We start from the raw sequence: 17,361 nt of genomic DNA on the forward strand, positions 1-17,361 counted from the left end.
TAAAAAAGGTATGTAACTTTTATTTCATTTCTCACAGCCAGGAAATCAACCAAGTCTCTGTTATGGGATCTCTTGGCACTCTGATGCTTTGGTGTGCGTTTGTGTGTAGAGAGACATATATATATATATATATATATATATGTCTCTCTCTATATGTATTTATATATATATATAACTTACGTAAAATATGTGTGTGTGTGTGTGTGTGTGTGTATGCCAGGGTTTTTCCAATGTAAATCAAGATTTAGCTCTGGAACGAGCTACCTCCTGGAATACAGCAGATCCCGGATCTCCGCACTTTCCGCAAGGCCCTGAAGACGTTTTTATTTCAGCCAGCCGGCCTGGCCTGAATAGGTTTTATGGGTTAGTTTTTTAATTGTATAGCTAGGGGTTTTAAATTGGGAGGCCGATTAATTTCATTTATTTTTAGTTATCTTAACTTTTATATTGTATGTTATTTTAATTTTCGGCTGTTCACCGCCCTGAGTCCCTTCAGGGAGAAGGGCGGTATATAAATTCAATAAATAAATTAAGTAAATAAGATGTTTACATAGCCATAGTTCAGTGAAATCCCAATTCACTTATTTTCTAGGCTTTATCAGACATTAACCAGCATTTTGCTGTCTGTTATAAGACTTAAGGGAGACTAAAACAGACAGCAAAATGCTGGTTAATGTCTGATAAAGCCTAGAAAATTGGTGAATTGGGATTTCACTGAACTATGGCTATATAAACATCGTGATTTACATAGGAAAAACCCTGGCTAAAACAACAATACACATATAGATCTATGAAAAAAGAACAAAATAAATATATATATATAGGTGTGTGTGTGTGTGTAGATAGATAAATGCGTGTATGCGGTGTAACGTTATGCACACGTGCAGCAGACACGCGTCCATCCAGCCTTCGGGGACACGTTAGGCTTCACCTCTTGGCAAGGCGACGGGGGAGGGAGGGGAAAAGGCACGTCGGGGGGCGAGAAGCCCGGCGGCTCATGAATATTCACGAAGGGGCGTGGCCACGCCCGACGCAGGGCCGCGCTCCGCCAGGGCCGCTCATAAATATGGAGCAGGAGGCGTGGCCGGCTCCGCCCCGCCCTCCTCCCGCCGGGAGAAGATGGCGGCGGCGGCGGTGGGGCCAGGCGGGCGGGCCGCGGGCTCGTCGGTTCCGTCGCTACGGCGAGGCCGGGGTCGGCGGCGTCGGGACGAGGCCGTCCCAGCGGACGACGACGGAGCCCCGGAGACCCCGGCGCGGCACTCGGGCCAGCGGGAGGGCGCCGCCGGAGATCCGGGCCCTCCGCGAGGTGCGTGGCCGACGTAACGTGTGAACGGACGCGCGTCGACGTGGCGTCAGGGGGGGGCAGGGAGCGAGCGAGCGGGAAGCGCGGCCATTGGCTGCTTTGGAAAGGGGGCGTGTCCGCCGGGCTCGTGTGAACGCGGGCCGAGAGGCCTTGGGGCGGCCACCCGCCTTCCCATCATCCGCAGCCATCCTGCGATTAGGAGCGGGCGGAGGGTGACCTGCCGGCATCGGCGTGTCCGTCGAAGGGGTCGTGGGGAGGCCGCGGTGGTCTTTCCCGGATTTGTTCGCTGGCCAGCCCGCCTTAAGGCTCGCAAGCTTGAGAGGCTTATGAAGGCGGCGGTGGTTGTGTGAATGCAGGCTGGCTGTCCCTGCAAGGCGTTCACGTGAAAAGAGGCCGAGTTCTGCAAATGCTGGCTGGATGGGAGTCTTTTCTAGCAGGCCGAGATTTGGGGTTGGCTTGTGTGTGTCCAGCGTAGTGTCCCCTCAACCTTTGGCCACTTTGGAGATGGCTGGACTTCAACTCCCAGAATTCCCCAGCTGGCACAGATGGGAGAAAGACCCAGCAGAGCTGACTGTGGAATTCTGGGAGTTGAAGTCCACCCAACAAAGGTTGAGAAATGCAGGTAGTCCTCGACTTACAACCACAATTGAGCTCCAAATCTCTGTTGCTGTGAGTTTTGCCCCTTTCTTGCCTCGGTTGTTAAGTGAATCACTGCTATTGATAAATTAGGGAGCGCAGTTGTTAAGTGAATCTGGCTCCCCCCCTCCCATTGACTTGGCTTGTCAGAAGGTCACAAAGTGGAATCACACGACCCAGGGATACCGCGACCGTCATAAATATGAAACCGGTTGCCCAAGCGTCTGAATTTTGATCATATGACTGGAGATTCCCCAGGGGTCGTAAGTGTGTGAAAAGCGGTCATAAGTCACTTTTTTTTCCAGTGCCATTGTAAACTTTGAACAGTCACTAAATGAACCGTTGTAAGTCAAGGACTACCTGTACTGATACAGAAGCTGTATTTAAAGTAATGCTGGCTGGGGAATTCTGGGAGTTGAAGTCCAGAAGTGGCTGCACTCGAAAAAGACGGGGCTACAGTGCACGTGAGAAGGAAACGTGGTGTGTTTTGGTTCCTCGAACATTGTTGAGATCGTCTCCGTGGGACCCTTTTTGTGGCAACTTGGCAACTTTTAAGACTTGGGGACTTCAACTCCCAGAATCCCCCAGCCTCTTATGATCCAGAGGGAAACAGGAAGCAAATATGGCTGGGGGATTCTGGGAGTTGAAGTCCACAAATCTTAACAATTGCAGAAACGCTGGTTTAGAGAGCACAAGGGACCTTGGGTGTGAAGTGTGGTGTGTGTTGATTTCTGTAATAAGGGGGGGGGTCTCCAAACTTGGCGACTTTTAAGAAGTGTGGACTTCAACTCCCAGAATCCCCCGGTCACAGTGGCTTCCTGTTTCTCTCTGGATCATAACAGGCTGGGGGATTCTGGGAGTTGAAGTCCCCAAGTCTTAAAAGCTGCCAAGTTTGGAGACCCCTGTCCTAACAGTGTTGGTATCATCGCGGTGGGACCCTTGCCAGACCCAGCCCCCCCCTTCCCCAGATCCAGCGAGAGAAACAGGAAGCAATTATGGATCTCTTCTAGATCCGTCTGGATCGGGAGAGCAAGGAGATCCCTTGCCTGGAATGACGAGAACGGAAGGAACCGCATTTTTCTAACTTTACTAGCAGCCGGTTTTCCTCCACCTTCGTTGAAAGGACTTCCACGGTCCTTCCACCCTCAGAGTCTTCTGCACACCAGCGTGTGCATTCACAAGTGGGCATTGCACACGCGTGTGCCAAAAGTCACATTACGCCTGGTTTGCATTTTGGGAGATTTTGTTAATTTGTTTGTATCCTGTCTTTATTACCATTACAAATAAGGTGGTAAATTTACCCAACACCCCTCCCTTTTCCTATTTTCCCCACAACAACAATCTTGTGAGGTGGATTGGGCTAGGAGGGAGGAAATGGCCCCAAATCACTCAGCTGGCTTTGAGCCTAAGGTGGGACTAGAACTCACCCTCTCCTGGTGATTGGCCCAAAGTCACCCAACTGTCTTTTGTGCCTAAGATGGGACTAGAACTCACTGTCTCCTGGTGATTGGGCCAAAGTCACCCAGCCAGCCTTCGTGCCTAAGGTGAAACTAGAACTCACCGTCTCCCGGTGATTGGGCCAAAGTCACGCAGCCGGCCTTCATGCCTAAGGTGGGACTAGAACTCACCCTCTCCTGGTGATTGGCCCCAAATCACCCAACTGTCTTTTGTGCCTAAGATGAGACTAGAACTCACCGTCTCCCGGTGATTGGGCCAAAATCACCCACCTGAGACTAGAACTTACCGTCTCCTGGTGATTGGCCCAAAATCACCCAGTCGGCCTTTGTGCCTAAGGTGAAACTAGAACTCCCAACCTCCTGTTTTCTAGCCTGGTGCCTTAATTCCCCGACCAAAATAGCTCTCACTATTAATTATCACGATGAATATTCCGTTCACAAGCCCAGGCCGTACCATTTCCTACCAGCCTTGTGTCCTGCTCCGGGATGCTCACTATCCTTGGTGTAATTTTGAGGGTTTAGCTGGTTTGATTTTTATCTCCGTTACTGCCGTGTGTTACTCAGGATCCTCCGGGCTGTAGTAGTAACTAAATAAAAAATAATAAAATCTTGGTGTCCAGAAAACAGCATGACTCACAGGGGAGATTTTTGCAAAGTGCGAAAATAAATTGGGAGTAGAGGTTTTAGTCTAATCTTGGTTTGAAAAAAGACACACACACACACACACACACACACACACACACGAGGCAGTGCCAGTGAGAGCGTTTTGTGCGTTTTTTGGCACGTTTCGACTCTACCTGGCATGCAGGAATGGCGAAAATTCTCCCTCGGTGCGTCTTTTTAAAAATAACTGCTAAGCATGAGTCACCTCCTGGCTGGGCAACTTACGCAATCAAAGCAGGACGGCGGAAGGAAAAAAAAAAAATCGGACCGTCCAGAAATGTGGTCCCTGCCCTAAGTAACCACACAACAATGAATGCCCCAAATTTAAGATGACAACAAATTCAACAATCCGTCCTAAGAGATCTAAAAGATGCAAAAAAAACCCCACAAAAAACAAACCAACGACAATAACACAAATTCTAGTGTAATATTTTAGGGCAGTGTTTCTCAACCTTGGAAGCTTGAAGATGGGTGGACTTCAACTCCCAGAATTCCTTAGCCCAGTGTTTCTCAACCTTGGAAGCTTGAAGATGGGTGGACTTCAACTCCCAGAATTCCCTAGCCCAGTGTTTCTCAACCTTGGAAGCTTGAAGATGGGTGGACTTCAACTCCCAGAATTCCCTAGCCCAGTGTTTCTCAACCTTGGAAGCTTGAAGATGGGTGGACTTCAACTCCCAGAATTCCTTAGCCCAGTGTTTCTCAACCTTGGAAGCTTGAAGATGGGTGGACTTCAACTCCCAGAATTCCCTAGCCCAGTGTTTCTCAACCTTGGAAGCTTGAAGATGGGTGGACTTCAACTCCCAGAATTCCCTAGCCCAGTGTTTCTCAACCTTGGAAGCTTGAAGATGGGTGGACTTCAACTCCCAGAATTCCCTAGCCCAGTGTTTCTCAACCTTGGAAGCTTGAAGATGGGTGGACTTCAACTCCCAGAATTCCTTAGCCCAGTGTTTCTCAACCTTGGAAGCTTGAAGATGGGTGGACTTCAACTCCCAGAATTCCTTAGCCCAGTGTTTCTCAACCTTGGAAGCTTGAAGATATGGCTAGGGAATTCTGGGAGTTGAAGTCCACCCATCTTCAAGCTTCCAAGGTTGAGAAACACTGGGCTAGGGCTATAACTGCAGTGCAGTGTGTTAAAAGGGGGAGAAAAATTGGCTTGGAAATGGACGAGGGAGGGGCTCAGCGGGCTTCCCCCACAGGGAGTTAGAGAGCATCCCCCCCCTCGTGAAATAATCACGGATAAGTCTCAGTACCAATAGAAAAGAGAATCTGGGTAGATCAGGATTGAAAACTGGGTCCTTGGTGGTTTCCTTAAAGACGTCTCATGACCCAACTAGGGAACATTATCAGTTACAAAGCATCGATGTCCCCACTGGTGCAGGTGATGCTTTGCAAAATTGAATGGCTTTCCAGCTGTTTTGGCGAAGGACTTCTCTGCTGGATCCCCCATGGTTTTATGTAAACATTGGTTTACAATAAACCTGGTTTTCAACTCCTACTGATGCGCCAAAGCAGGCCAGAGGTTCCCACCCCTTGGCCGAGATCTCCGTCCACATTCCTGACTGACAGCTGCCTGGTTTCTCCCCCCCCCCTCCTGTGTGTCAGGGCCACGTGCTCCTCTTTGAAAATAAACACACCCATGTCTTCCTTTGAAACACACCCGTTTCGTAACGAAATCTGTGCATGGAACATTTCTCTTTCCGAAAAGGGGTTGTAAAATCTGGGATGCGGTCATGTTGGAGAATCCAAGACCTCGGTGCCCTTAAAACTTTCTTTTTCCAGCAAGCCGAGCTGGCTTAACATAACATTTTTTAAAAAAAACATTTTTAACTGGTTTGTCATTTTAAATTGGGGCCAAATTAATACATATCCTTTTAATTGTTTTTAATGTTTGTATTGTATGTTTTTAGCTGGCTGTACACCGCCCTGAGTCCCTCGGGAGAAGGTGCGGTATATAAATTCGAAATAAAATAAATAAAATAAATGTTCATGGCTCACCGAATGACTGCGTTGCTTAGACACGCCGGTTTCCACTCTCCACTGTGGTCGTAAGCCGAGGACTATCTCACTGTAGGGGGTTGACTTTTGGCAGCAGGTGTGAATGGACCGGAATTGCTCAACGCTTGTCCTCTTTTTTCTTTTTTTCCTTTTTTTTGGGGTAGATTTTATCTTCCGAACGCCCATCTCTTTGGCCAAACACGGAGAAGTTCACGAGGAACATAAAAGCCACTTGCGAAAGGTACGTTGGGGAGGGTACGTTCTATTTCATCAATATGTTGCGCCGGTAATCCTCGACTTACAACCATTCGCTTAGTGACCGTTGAAAATTACAGCGTCCCTGGAAAAAAGTGACTCGGGACCGTTTTTCACAGTTATGACCGTTGCAGCCTCCCCAGGGTCACATGATTGAAATTGATGCTTGGCAACCGACTTGTATTTATGACGTCCGCAGGGTCTGGTGATCCCTTTAGCGACCTTCTAACAAAGGGGAAAGCCACTTAACAACCGTGTGACTCGCTTAAGGACAGCAGTGATTCATTTAACACATGTGGGAAGTAGAAATGGATAGATGGGCATTGAGAGTGAAACAGAGGACGTAGAATATTATCAAACAGGAGCCTGAGTGGCGTAGGAGGCTAATGCCTCCTACTAAGGCAGCATTTAACATCCAGCTGCCTGCAATTACTGCGAGTTCAATTCTCACCAGGCTCAAGGTCGACTCAGCCTTCCATCCTTTCTAAGGTGGGTAAAATGAGGACCCGGTTTGTGGGGGCAATAAGCTGACTTTGTATAAATATACAAAAGGATGAAGGCTATTGCTTAATGCACTGTAAGCCGCCCTGAGTCTCCGGAGAAGGGCGGCATATAAAAATAAATAAATAAAAACAAACAAACAAACATGGAATCTATTTTACCAACGGTTTGGAAAAAAAAAGGGTGGAGATTAAGAATGTAAATTTGTATTGTTAAGCAAATTAAATACCCAGACGATGTTTATTAAGCACTAAAAATGTATTTAATAGGGGGAAAAAAACAACAACTGTAGGAAGTAAGGTCGTAGAATGAGGCCAAACTCACGTAACAACTTAACTTCGGTCGTGGGGAAATTCCTAAAACTTTGCCTCCAGAGGGGGAGCAAGTTAAATTCATTCCTTGCTCCATGGACTAGGGCAATTTTGGCCACCGGCTCCTGATAAAATTGTTTTAATTAAGTTTCGATTAAAAGCATCAGAAAGGATAGGGAGAAGATCGCCCAGTGAGTAAAAAACCGAGACGTGAAAAGGGGATTCCCCATTTTACACAATCGACACAAATTCTCATCCGAAGGAACTTGCTGCTCCTTGCCGTTCCTTTTTTTCACAAAATCAAACTTTGCTTCCTAGCTGAGACATGAAAAATGGCAAGAAGAGAAAAACCCAGAGGATTTGATTCACAAGCTGATGGCGGATGACGCTGAAGTGGACAGGAGGAGGACGGAAGACCAGAAGAAAGAGGAATCCCTTATGGCCAGAGTGAGCCACGAACGCGTAAGTGTAAGTGACTGGCCCCTCCAGAAGCCAAATCAGAGGAGAAGAGGTGGGAATCAGGGCAACCTGAGAGCTCCGAGGGGGAAGAGGGAATGGAGCTGGCAGAGAGAGAGAGAGAGAGAGGTGGAGCCTGGGCCGTCTGTCAGCCGTCAGATGGAGGGTCAACAGCCCCCAGGTCTGGAGGTGGCTGATGAGGAGGAGGAGGAACAGCTGGGTCCTGTGCCTGACGTGTGGATATACAGAAGGCAGAGGAGAGGAGAGCAGTGGGCCGGTCCTTGGGATGGAAGAGCCCCCATTGCTAGCGAAGCCCCACCCTAGCTCTGGGGATAAAAGGCAGGCAACGGAGATGAATAGATGGGACAGACAACTATTCATCTTCTGGACGGACGGACGGACTTGTTAGCCTGAGAAAGGCTGGAGGCTGATTGGAAAGAGGGTTTAATGGTGAAGCAGGAGCCCATGGGTGACTGGGGCAGCTGAAAACATGGAGTTGAGAATGGGTGGATTTTATACCTTCTCTTGGGCTTTGCACTTGAGCTTCCTGTTCCTGTGCAAGAACATGTATTCTATTGGCTGTTGTTGGAGTCATAGCTGGCTCTGTTGGTTGTCTGAGCTAGGTTTGGTTGAAGTTTGGACTCTGATGCCATGCCCCCAGAGATTGTGCCATGGGGTGAGCTCTGCTGCTAGATGGGTTAATCCTATTACGTCCTGGGGGGTCACGCCTTAATCCCATCACCGTGGAGCTGGTCTTTTGTCTTGTAGATAGGCTGGCCCAGTCTTTCTCAATGGGCACCAAATATCGGGGAGCTACTCCCTGTCTTTAAAACATGTTTCTTCTTTTATCATCCAGGGAAATATAATATTCTGCCTTTTTTTAATATTTCCTAAAACATTTCATTCTTCTGGGAGGGGAGGGGCTTCTTCCCACAGCACTCTGTGGGGTACTGTTCGTGCCATACTTACGTCCTGATTTTTCTTTGCTTACCGCCAGTTTCCCGAGTGCCTGTCGGATTCCGAAAACGAGGAACCCTTCCAGTGCCGGCCCGTCTATCGGTCAGCTTTTGTCTCCAAGGGCAGCGCCTACTCCGTCGCCTTGCTGGCTGGGTGAGTTTCTCCGGCAGTTCCGGTTTAGCGATAGCGGATCATCGGCAAACTCGCTTTGACAGTAAAGAGGGTGGCTTATAAATTAAATGAATGGAGAAATAAGTTTTTAAAAGGAGGTTGGTTTTCAGCAGAATGATCGACTAAACAGCAGGCAGTCCTCGGCTTACAACCACAATCGAAGCCCCAAATTTCTGTTGCTAAGCGAGACATTTGATAAGTCAGCCTTGCTCCGTTTTGTAACCTTTCTTGTCACCGTTGTTAAGCGAATCACTGCCGTTAAGTGAGTCACACGGTTGTTAAGTGAATCCGGCTTCCTCTTGGACTTTGCTTGTCAGAAGGTCAGAAAAGGGCATAACGTGACACTTCCCGCCCCCCAGGACACTGCGACCGTCATAAATACGAGTCGCTTACCAAGCGTCCGAATTTTGATCACGGGGATGCTGCAACGGTCATAAGGGTGAAAAAACGGTTGCAGGTCTCTTTTTTTCAGTGCCAATCTAACTTTCAACCATCACTTTAATGAACTGTTTTAAGTCGAGGACTACCTGCGTCTCAAAGGACAGGCTTTAAGGGATAAGGAATGATTTTTGCACGGCTTAAATAAAGCGACTAACGTTATTTTTTTTTCACTCCCCCCCCTTTTTTTTCTTTTTCTTTTCTTTTTTTTTGCAAAATCTCCGTAGAAATTTCAGCTCCCAAGTGGAAAGGAGTCAAAGTTGCAACGATACTCTGGGTAATCGATCGAAGAGCAGGCAGAGATCGGCTCCTGTTCGAACAAAGGTATCGGATCTTTGTGACGCCTGGGAAAAGAATCGTGGCTTGTCTACCAAAAAAAGTCTAGAATTTTCCTCTAAAAAAAAGGGGGATTCCTAAGAGGATATTAGCTGATTGCGTGAAAGCCCTCGACATAAGATCGTGATGGAGCCCCTCCGTCACTGTTGTATGTTATAACCAGTAGTGGGTTGCCCCTGGTACAGACCGGTTCTATAGAACTGGTAGTAAAACCGGCAGGAGGCTCCGCCCACTGACCCTGACGTCATCAGAAGCGATCTGTGCATGCACAGAAGCAAGGTGCGTGCGCGAGTGAAGCAAGAGCGCGCACGATCCCATTGCGAACCGGTAGTAAAGGTAAGTAGAACTCACCCCTGGTTATAACCTGGTTGTAAAAACAATCCATCATGCAACTGATGTGATTTCAGGACCTTTTTTGCAGTGGTTGCAAACTCATTAACCATTCACTACAGGTTGGATTTTACTGAAAACGGGGAGTAAATTTTTGCCCAAAACTGGAACTATATACAGTCGTGGCCAAAATCGTGGAAACCTTTTGGGAAAAGTGTGTATTTTCTAAAACTAGCCAATAACACCACTTTTTTTTTGGCGTAGTACCATAAAATTATGTATCAATGGGAAGATAATTTAATCGAGAATGTAATGCAATAACTTTTATGGAGGATTTGCTATTAGAATAGCAGTTACGGTATAAAGAAGGAAAGTGAAACACGTAGAAAAAAATGAGATCTACAAAAATCATCACCATAGAAAAACAAGATATACAAAAATTGTCAACATAGAAACGAAATATACAAAAATGATCCCCATTATATCTATCCGAAATTAGTTTCAAATTCAGTTTCATTCATTTTTACATCTGCTTAACAATTCTAAACATATCTTTATTCTTCTTTACCTTATATCTTATACCAATCATATCAAAATAATTTTTACAATATTCTAACCTCTTGTTAAGTGTTTACCTTACAATTTTATCACCATTTATTCTTAGTTTCAATTCAATACCACTCCGTTTTTATTATATTTTATAAAACAACATTTTATCTAATTTTAATCCTTTGACCCTTATCCTCAAATCAGTTTACCTTAGATAGATATAATGGATTTATATAGATGAAAATGTGAAATTTGAGGTAAAATTGGCTTTTTCTTAAGTTTTGAATTTCTTTTTTATCTTCTTTTTTTTTTCTTTTTTTGTTTATTTATAAAAGATGTAATGGAAATCGTGAATTGAGCTTGTGAAAGGAATGTAAGCGTGGTAACCATCTATGACCGGATCGAGATTTTTGCTCTTGAAAGTTATGTTTTTATGTTTAAATTTGAAAAAATAAATAAAAAATACTTACCAAAAAAAAAAAAATGATCCCCATGTCAGTTAATCCTTTGTTGGGTAACCTTTAGCATGAATGACGGCCTTACAAAGTCTTCCCATGGAGGGAACCAAGTCTTTGAGTTCTGCAGCTGTTCTAATAATGTGAAACCAAGATGGAATGATGGCTTCTATTAACTGGGTTTGATTGCTGGGTCGCTTCTGACTAACCAGTTTCTTTAGTCGGCTCCATAGATTTTCAATTGGGTGAAGGTCTCGGCTATTCCCAGGCCATTCCAGCAGTGGAATAGGATGATCTTGAAACTCCAAAAAAAAGTGGTGGTATTAGCCATCAAACTTCAAAAATACACTTTTCCCAAAAAGGTTTCCACAATTTTGGCCACTACTGCATAATGTAGTCACATGACAGCAGGACACTAAATCAACGAACACCTGTCTTTAATAATTTAATATTTAATTTTGTGGGGAAAATGATATGAATCGACACTGTGGTTCCTCCTCCATTGTTCTGAATTTATCTTCCATTTTGCCTCCCAAAGGTGCCTTTTCAAGAGGCACCTGGACAAAATGGGAGTCTCCGGAGATTCTCCATCCTTCAGGTGAGAGGTGCTTTTTTCCAAGAGGCAAACTGGACTTTCTTGTTTTTCTCTTTGAAGACATTTCGCTTCTCCTCCAAGAAGCTTCTTCAGCTCTGACTTGGATGGTGGGGAACGGAAGGATTGACACTCCTTGACAGACAGCTGGTCATTTGCATCCTTTGAGAGGGTCGTTGAGGCCACTTGGAGGTTTGTCTGTGTCCTCAGGGTCACCTGAGTGGTGCAAATGGGTTTGGAGCCAACAGTGAAGAGACACAGGGCTGAAAACATCCTGCAGCCAAGAAGGCTCCACACCCATTTGCACTCGACACAGGTAAACCTCCAGGTGGCCTCAACGACCCTCAAAAAGGATGGAAATGACCAGCTGACTGCAAGGAGCATAAATCCTTCCCTTCCCCACCATCCAGTCAGAGCTGAAGAAATTCTAATGAGAAGTGAAACATCTTCAGTAAATATCCAGAAAGTCCAGTTGCCTCTTGAAAAAAAGCACCTTTGGGACAGCCATGACCTGGAGGACGGAGAGTCTCCGGAGACTTCCATTTCGTGGCGCCATCCCTGACTAAAATGTCTTCTCTTGCAGGCCAACCCTTCCACTGGTACCTCCGTTTCTCTCGTGGGCGTCCTTTCCTCCACCCAGAACAACCGCTGCCTCTCTGCTCCGGACCTGACAGCTGAGAAGCGCCTGGTCTCCCACCAGGCGCCGCCTTCGTTCCCTGTCCTGCCTAGGCAGGAGCGCTCGATCAGCCCCGAGAGCAACGACAGCATCTCCGAGGAGCTGAACCATTTCAAGCCCATCGTCTGCTCGCCCTGCACGCCTCCCAAGCAGCTGCCGGATGGGCGCGTGCTGAGCCCCCTCATCATCAAATCCACCCCCAGAAACCTGACCAGGAGCCTGCAGAAGCCCACCACGTACGAAGCCAGCCCTCGGATCCTGAAGAAGTGGGAACAGATCCTCCAGGAGCGTCAGGTCAAAAAGACTCTCTCCAAGGCTACCTTGACCTGCTCAGTTCCCGAGCCGGGCGAAGATTTCCCGGCTCCGAACCTCAACGTCCCCATCAAGTGTCCTCTGCAGATGCCCAGCGAGGTCTCCTTGCCAGACCCTCTCCCTCTCCCCTCTCTTACAAAGCTGGACAGTTCTGCAAATGGTCGGAGAGACTCGGAGGCTACGGAGCTGACCCCCAAGGTCCTCCCGCCAAGACCCACCGAGAAACCCCCCAATTCCAGGATTTCCGAGCTCCCCGAAGCGAAATTGGCGCCCCGTCTGGCTGGGCCACGCCTTCACTTCGATGCCAAAACGATATCCCGGAAAGTCGTCCGAGTGAACTCGGCCTCGGAGAACGGCACTCTCGGGAATACAGCCGAGCGGAAGCCGCGTAAATACTGGGACGAGAGCCAACTGTGCCGTCTCTCCAACGGCATCCGTCTCGAGAGGGGGCTCGGCGAGGAGACCCCCTCTCTGCGGCGCGGACAAAAGCGGCCGTGCAAAACCAAGCACCTGGACCCTTCGGTCAAGCGGCTGAGGCCATCGGCGGGCTGTCGCAAGGGCCCTGCAACGTCCGATCCGCTGAGACGGCAGAGGCGACGGCAACGTGGCAGGACAGAGCAGCGACTGCAACAGGAGGAGGCCGACCGGCAGCTGGCCGTGCAACTCCAGCGGCAGTTCGAGAGGGAGATCCGGACAGCGGAGAGGCCGAAGGGACGAGCCGATCAGTATTTCTTACGGTCCAAGAACTCCACCGCGGCAAAGTAACCTTCGCCAACTACGTGGCTTTTTCAAGATATCCCCTGTAGATGTTGCTCGTCAGTCTGGCGGAGTTCCGGGGAGCAGGAGTTCTGTCCGGTCGGTGTGGGAGCCAGATGGAGGTCACAGTCCAGAGCTTTCTTCCCCCCCAAAGCTGACTCCGAGATCATCAATCTCCCTCGCAGCGAAGACCCCTTCGTCTGTTCTCATCGGATCTGGGGTGCCGGTCTGGCTGTTGCTGCCTTGGGATCTGAGTTGGTTACGATAACGGGGGTGAACCGACGTTGTGAGCGGCATTTGCAATTTCAGGAGCAGCCCTGTGTGGCTGGAAGGCCCAGTGGCAGAATGGTGGATCTGCAATAAAATATATTTGAATCTATAAATACAGGTAGTCCTCGACTTACGACAGTTCGTTTAGTGACCGTTCAAAGTTACAACATCACTGAAAAAAGTGACTTAGGACCGTTTTTTCACACTTAACGACCGCTGCAGCATTCCCCCGTAGTCCTGTGATCAAAATTCAGGTGCTTGATGACTGACTCGTATTTATGACGGTCGCAGTGTCACGCGGTCCTCTTTCGCGACCTTCTGACAAACAAAGTCAATGGGGAAGCCAGATTCACTTCACAACCATGTTACTATCTTAACGGTAATGATTCACTTAACGGCGAGAAGGAAGGTCGCCAAATGGAGCAAAATTCTCTGAACAACTGTCTCGCTTACCAACATAAAATTTGGGGCTCCATTTTGGATCATAAGGCGAGAACCACCTGTATTTAAATCGATAATAGATGGTTAAATCTCCAGAGGAAGGAAAGGGACACTTGCTTGCTTTGAGTCCAAACTAACCACCATGGGCCAGAGAGGGTCTTTCTCCCCCCACCCCACCTCCTTGGCTCTCCAGCCCCATCAGTCCTTGGTGTGGGGTTGCGTTGAAGCAGTATCAAAACGCACACCTTGCTTTGGGGCAGGCAGAGCGCGCAACAAACAACGCACTTAAGCTGTTTCTCACCAGTATGTACAATGAGGCCTCCGCAACCAGGTTAAACGTCCCGAATAGAAGCCAGTAAGCCAGGATCCCATCTTGGTTTATTTTTGGCGCACCCAGATTTATGCACAAACCTCTTTTTTGCAAGATGGGATGGTTGCGGAGTCCTCCCAACCACTTTCAGTATTCAGGGTTGTGTGTCCCTCCCGAGCCAGTTTGTGGTATCGCCAGAAATCCCCGTTTTCTGGCGTCGGAGACAAACCTGGTTGCGTTTTGTGGCTCGACCAAATCCAAGGATTCCTTTTTTAAAAAAAAAAAAAAAGTCTGGAGGAGTTTTGAGTGGGTGGTTTGTTTACTAGTTGCTCTTCTAAAAAAAGGGGGTGAAGGGAGCAGGTTTTTTCCAAGCACTTCCAAAGCAGCAACTTTGGCTGACTCACGTGGTCGTTTGAAGCCGTTGGCGGCTCCACTTGAGAAAGTTCCGGGAAAGTAGAAAAAAAGTAAAGCTTTTTTTTCCTCCAGGAGTTAGAATCACGTGATCTCTGGAACCAGGTTGCATTTCGAAACCAACTTTGCCCAACTTTTCCCTCGACTCCCAGAATTCCCCAGCCAGCATGAATTCTGGGAGTTGAAGTCCTTCCTCCATGCTGGCTGGGGCATTCTGGGAGTTGAAGTCCACATCTTAAAGCGGCCAATTCAACTTTGCGTGGAGCTCAACTCCCAGAATGCCCCAGCCAGCATGGATGGCCTTTGACTCCCTGAATACCCCAGCCAGCATGAATTCTGGGAGTTGAAGTCCACCCAAGCTGGCTGAGGTATTTGGGAATTGGAAGTCCTTCCTTCGTGCTGGCTGGGGCATTCTGGGAGTTGAAGTCCACATAAAGTTGAAAACTTTGGCCAGCTCAAGAGTAGACTTCAACTCCTACACTGCCCCAGTCAGCATGAATGGACCAATTCCCAGAATTCCCCAGCCAGCATGAATTCTGGGAGTTGAAGTCCACCCAAGCTGGCGGAGGTATTTGGGAGTTGAAGTCCTTCCTCCATGCTGGCTGGGGCATGCTGGGAGTTGAAGTCCACACTTAAAACTGGCCAAAGTTTTCAACTTTGTGTGGACTTTTGACTCCCACAATGTCCAGCCAAGCCAGACTTCAACTCCTAGAATGCCCCAGCTAGCAAACTGGCTGAGGAATTCTGGGAGTTGAAGTCCATATTTCCTTAAAACTTTGCTGAGCTGGGAAGTGCAACTTTAGAGCCTGGCTTGGGCCTATTTCCTAACCTCCCCAATTCAAAAGCATCTTCTGATGAGGATTAAAACTACCTGTCAACGCCTCCGTTCTTCGCTTGGCCTGGCCTTTGATTTGGATTAAAAGCCTTAGTTTTGGGGTTCTTCCCCCCACCCTTTTCTGGTTCCATGACTTATTCCAAAGGGTAGCTATGCATTCTGCCATTTACCAGGATGGGTGAAAAGCAGGTTTTGGGGGGGTGGGTGGGTTGCAGGGAGAGGGATTTGGGCAGGACAGGAGTAGCCACCGATGATCAAAACTGACTGCGAAAACTTCCGTTTAGCTTTCGGGAGATTTTCCCGCGGGAAACGATGCCTCCCGACGTTTTCTTGGACTTCCACAGCCCATGTCGGTAAGGAAAAGCACCCCAAAAACGAGATTTTTTTTGTATTGCATCCATCATCAGTGTTCTTCCTTTTAATTTGCCTCGTGGAGTTGCTGTCCGTGGAAGCGAAGGAAGAAGAAAGTATAAGCCTTAAAAGACTTTTCAATGAACAGATTATTTTTTGGGGTGGGTGGGTGAGGGAAGACGGTTCTCACCTCGGAGCCCTGCAAGCAGAAACTGCCAGGAATGCGCTGAATATTTTCATTTTCACACCCAGCAAGATGCCCTCCCAAGGACTTCCAACACCGGTAGTCCTCGAATTACGACGATTCATTTAGTGACCTTTTAGAACCACAAGAGTCCTAAAAAAAATGACTTATCCCGATTTTTACTCTTAACGACTGTTACAGCATCAAAATTTGGACGCTTGGCAACTGACTTGTATTTAAGACGGTTGAAGTGTCCTGGGGTCACGTGATCCCCTTTTGGTGACTTTCTGACGAGGAAAGTTTTGTCAGAATTCACTTAACGGTAGCCAGACAGGCCGTAAAATGGGGCAAAACTCCCTTAAGAAATGTCTCGCTTAGCAATGAGAAATTTGGGGCTCAATTGTGGTCGTAAGGCGAGGATTACCTGTACGGTCCCTTTCAGAGATGCTCCCCCACCCCAAATCTGAGTGTTGTTTGGTGGGTCGACATCTACGGAAGCCTAATATTGTGCTCCGTTGCATATTCACAATAACCAAGCTTTCACTCGGTCCTCCGAATCCCTGCCTGCCTTTTTAAATACAGAGTCCTCGACTTAACGACCGTTCATTTAGTGACCGTCCAACGTTATAACGGCACTGAAGAAAAAAAGCGACTTACGGCCATTTTTGACCGCCATCCCGTGATTAAAATTCAGCAACTGGCATGTACTTATGCCTGTTGCAGTGTTCCGGGGTCATGTGACTCCCCCCTTGGCGACCTTCTAACATGCCAAGTCAGTGAGGGGGAAGCCAGATTCACTTAACAACCGTGTGGCTAACTTACCAACTGCAGTGATTCACTTAGCAACGGTGGCCAGGACGGTCGTAAAACGGGGCAAACTCCCTCAACCGATGTTTCACTTGGCCGTGTAAATTTTGGACCGAGTTGCAAGTCAAGGACTACCGGTATTGGAGTCATGACGGGAGACAAGCATTCCCCCCTCCCCTCCCCCCGCTGCTTAAAAATGCAGGTGTGACGTTAAGGATCCGCTATGCAAATGAGGAAACACCTTTTGGTGGTCAAGGACGGGGTTTTTGCCCACACCTGTTGATTTTTTACCTGGGATCGACTCTGGGATGGTTTCAAAGAAATGGCAAAATTGCATTCGCTCTGCTTCCTTAATCCCATCCCGAGCCGCCTCGGTGTGCTTCGAAATCATTTTGTGCTTCGGTGTCTCTCCTCGGCTTGAATCCCCGGAAATCCGCCCAGTCCCGAGACTCAAAAGCGTCGCTTTGCGAGTCCCACCTGAATCACTGTGGCTTCGTCCGATGTTTTGATAAAAGAAATCTGTTTACTGAGAAAGGAGTTTGCGTCTTTTTCTTCGTTAAGATTCACGCGTCTCCCGGAACTTTTATTCCAAGTTAATTCAGG

General features: G+C 47.8%; 1 protein-coding gene across 2 annotated transcripts; it reads left to right on the forward strand.

The window, feature by feature from the left end:
* Window positions 1–1,119: 1,119 nt before the first annotated feature.
* RNF169 (ring finger protein 169) lies at window positions 1,120–13,532 on the forward strand. Of its 2 annotated transcripts, none has more exons than XM_070943038.1 (6): window positions 1,120–1,306; window positions 6,219–6,295; window positions 7,440–7,589; window positions 8,575–8,687; window positions 9,371–9,467; window positions 11,989–13,532. In XM_070943038.1, exons 1-6 carry the CDS (start codon window positions 1,120–1,122, stop codon window positions 13,156–13,158), a joined length of 1,794 nt encoding a protein of 597 aa, XP_070799139.1. In that variant the 3' UTR covers window positions 13,159–13,532. The 2 variants fall into 2 exon arrangements, with proteins under 2 accessions (XP_070799139.1, XP_070799140.1); XM_070943039.1 differs by having other exon boundaries at window positions 7,440–7,583.
* The last annotated feature ends 3,829 nt before the right edge of the window (window positions 13,533–17,361 follow it).

The sequence above is a fragment of the Pituophis catenifer genome, unplaced genomic scaffold (assembly GCF_029215685.1).
Source record: "Pituophis catenifer annectens isolate HBS135680 unplaced genomic scaffold, rPitCat1.0.hap2 SCAF_4, whole genome shotgun sequence".
NCBI lineage: Eukaryota > Metazoa > Chordata > Lepidosauria > Squamata > Colubridae > Pituophis > Pituophis catenifer.

Coding starts and splice junctions, on each gene's coding strand:
- RNF169 (XM_070943038.1), top strand. CDS start 1,120: ATGGCGGCGGCGGCGGTGGGGCCAGGCGGGCGGGCCGCGGGCTCGTCG. Junction 7,590..8,574: donor TGAGCCACGAACGCGTAAGT/GTAAGTGACTGG, acceptor GCTTACCGCCAG/TTTCCCGAGTGCCTGTCGGA. Junction 9,468..11,988: donor CGGCTCCTGTTCGAACAAAG/GTATCGGATCTT, acceptor CTTCTCTTGCAG/GCCAACCCTTCCACTGGTAC.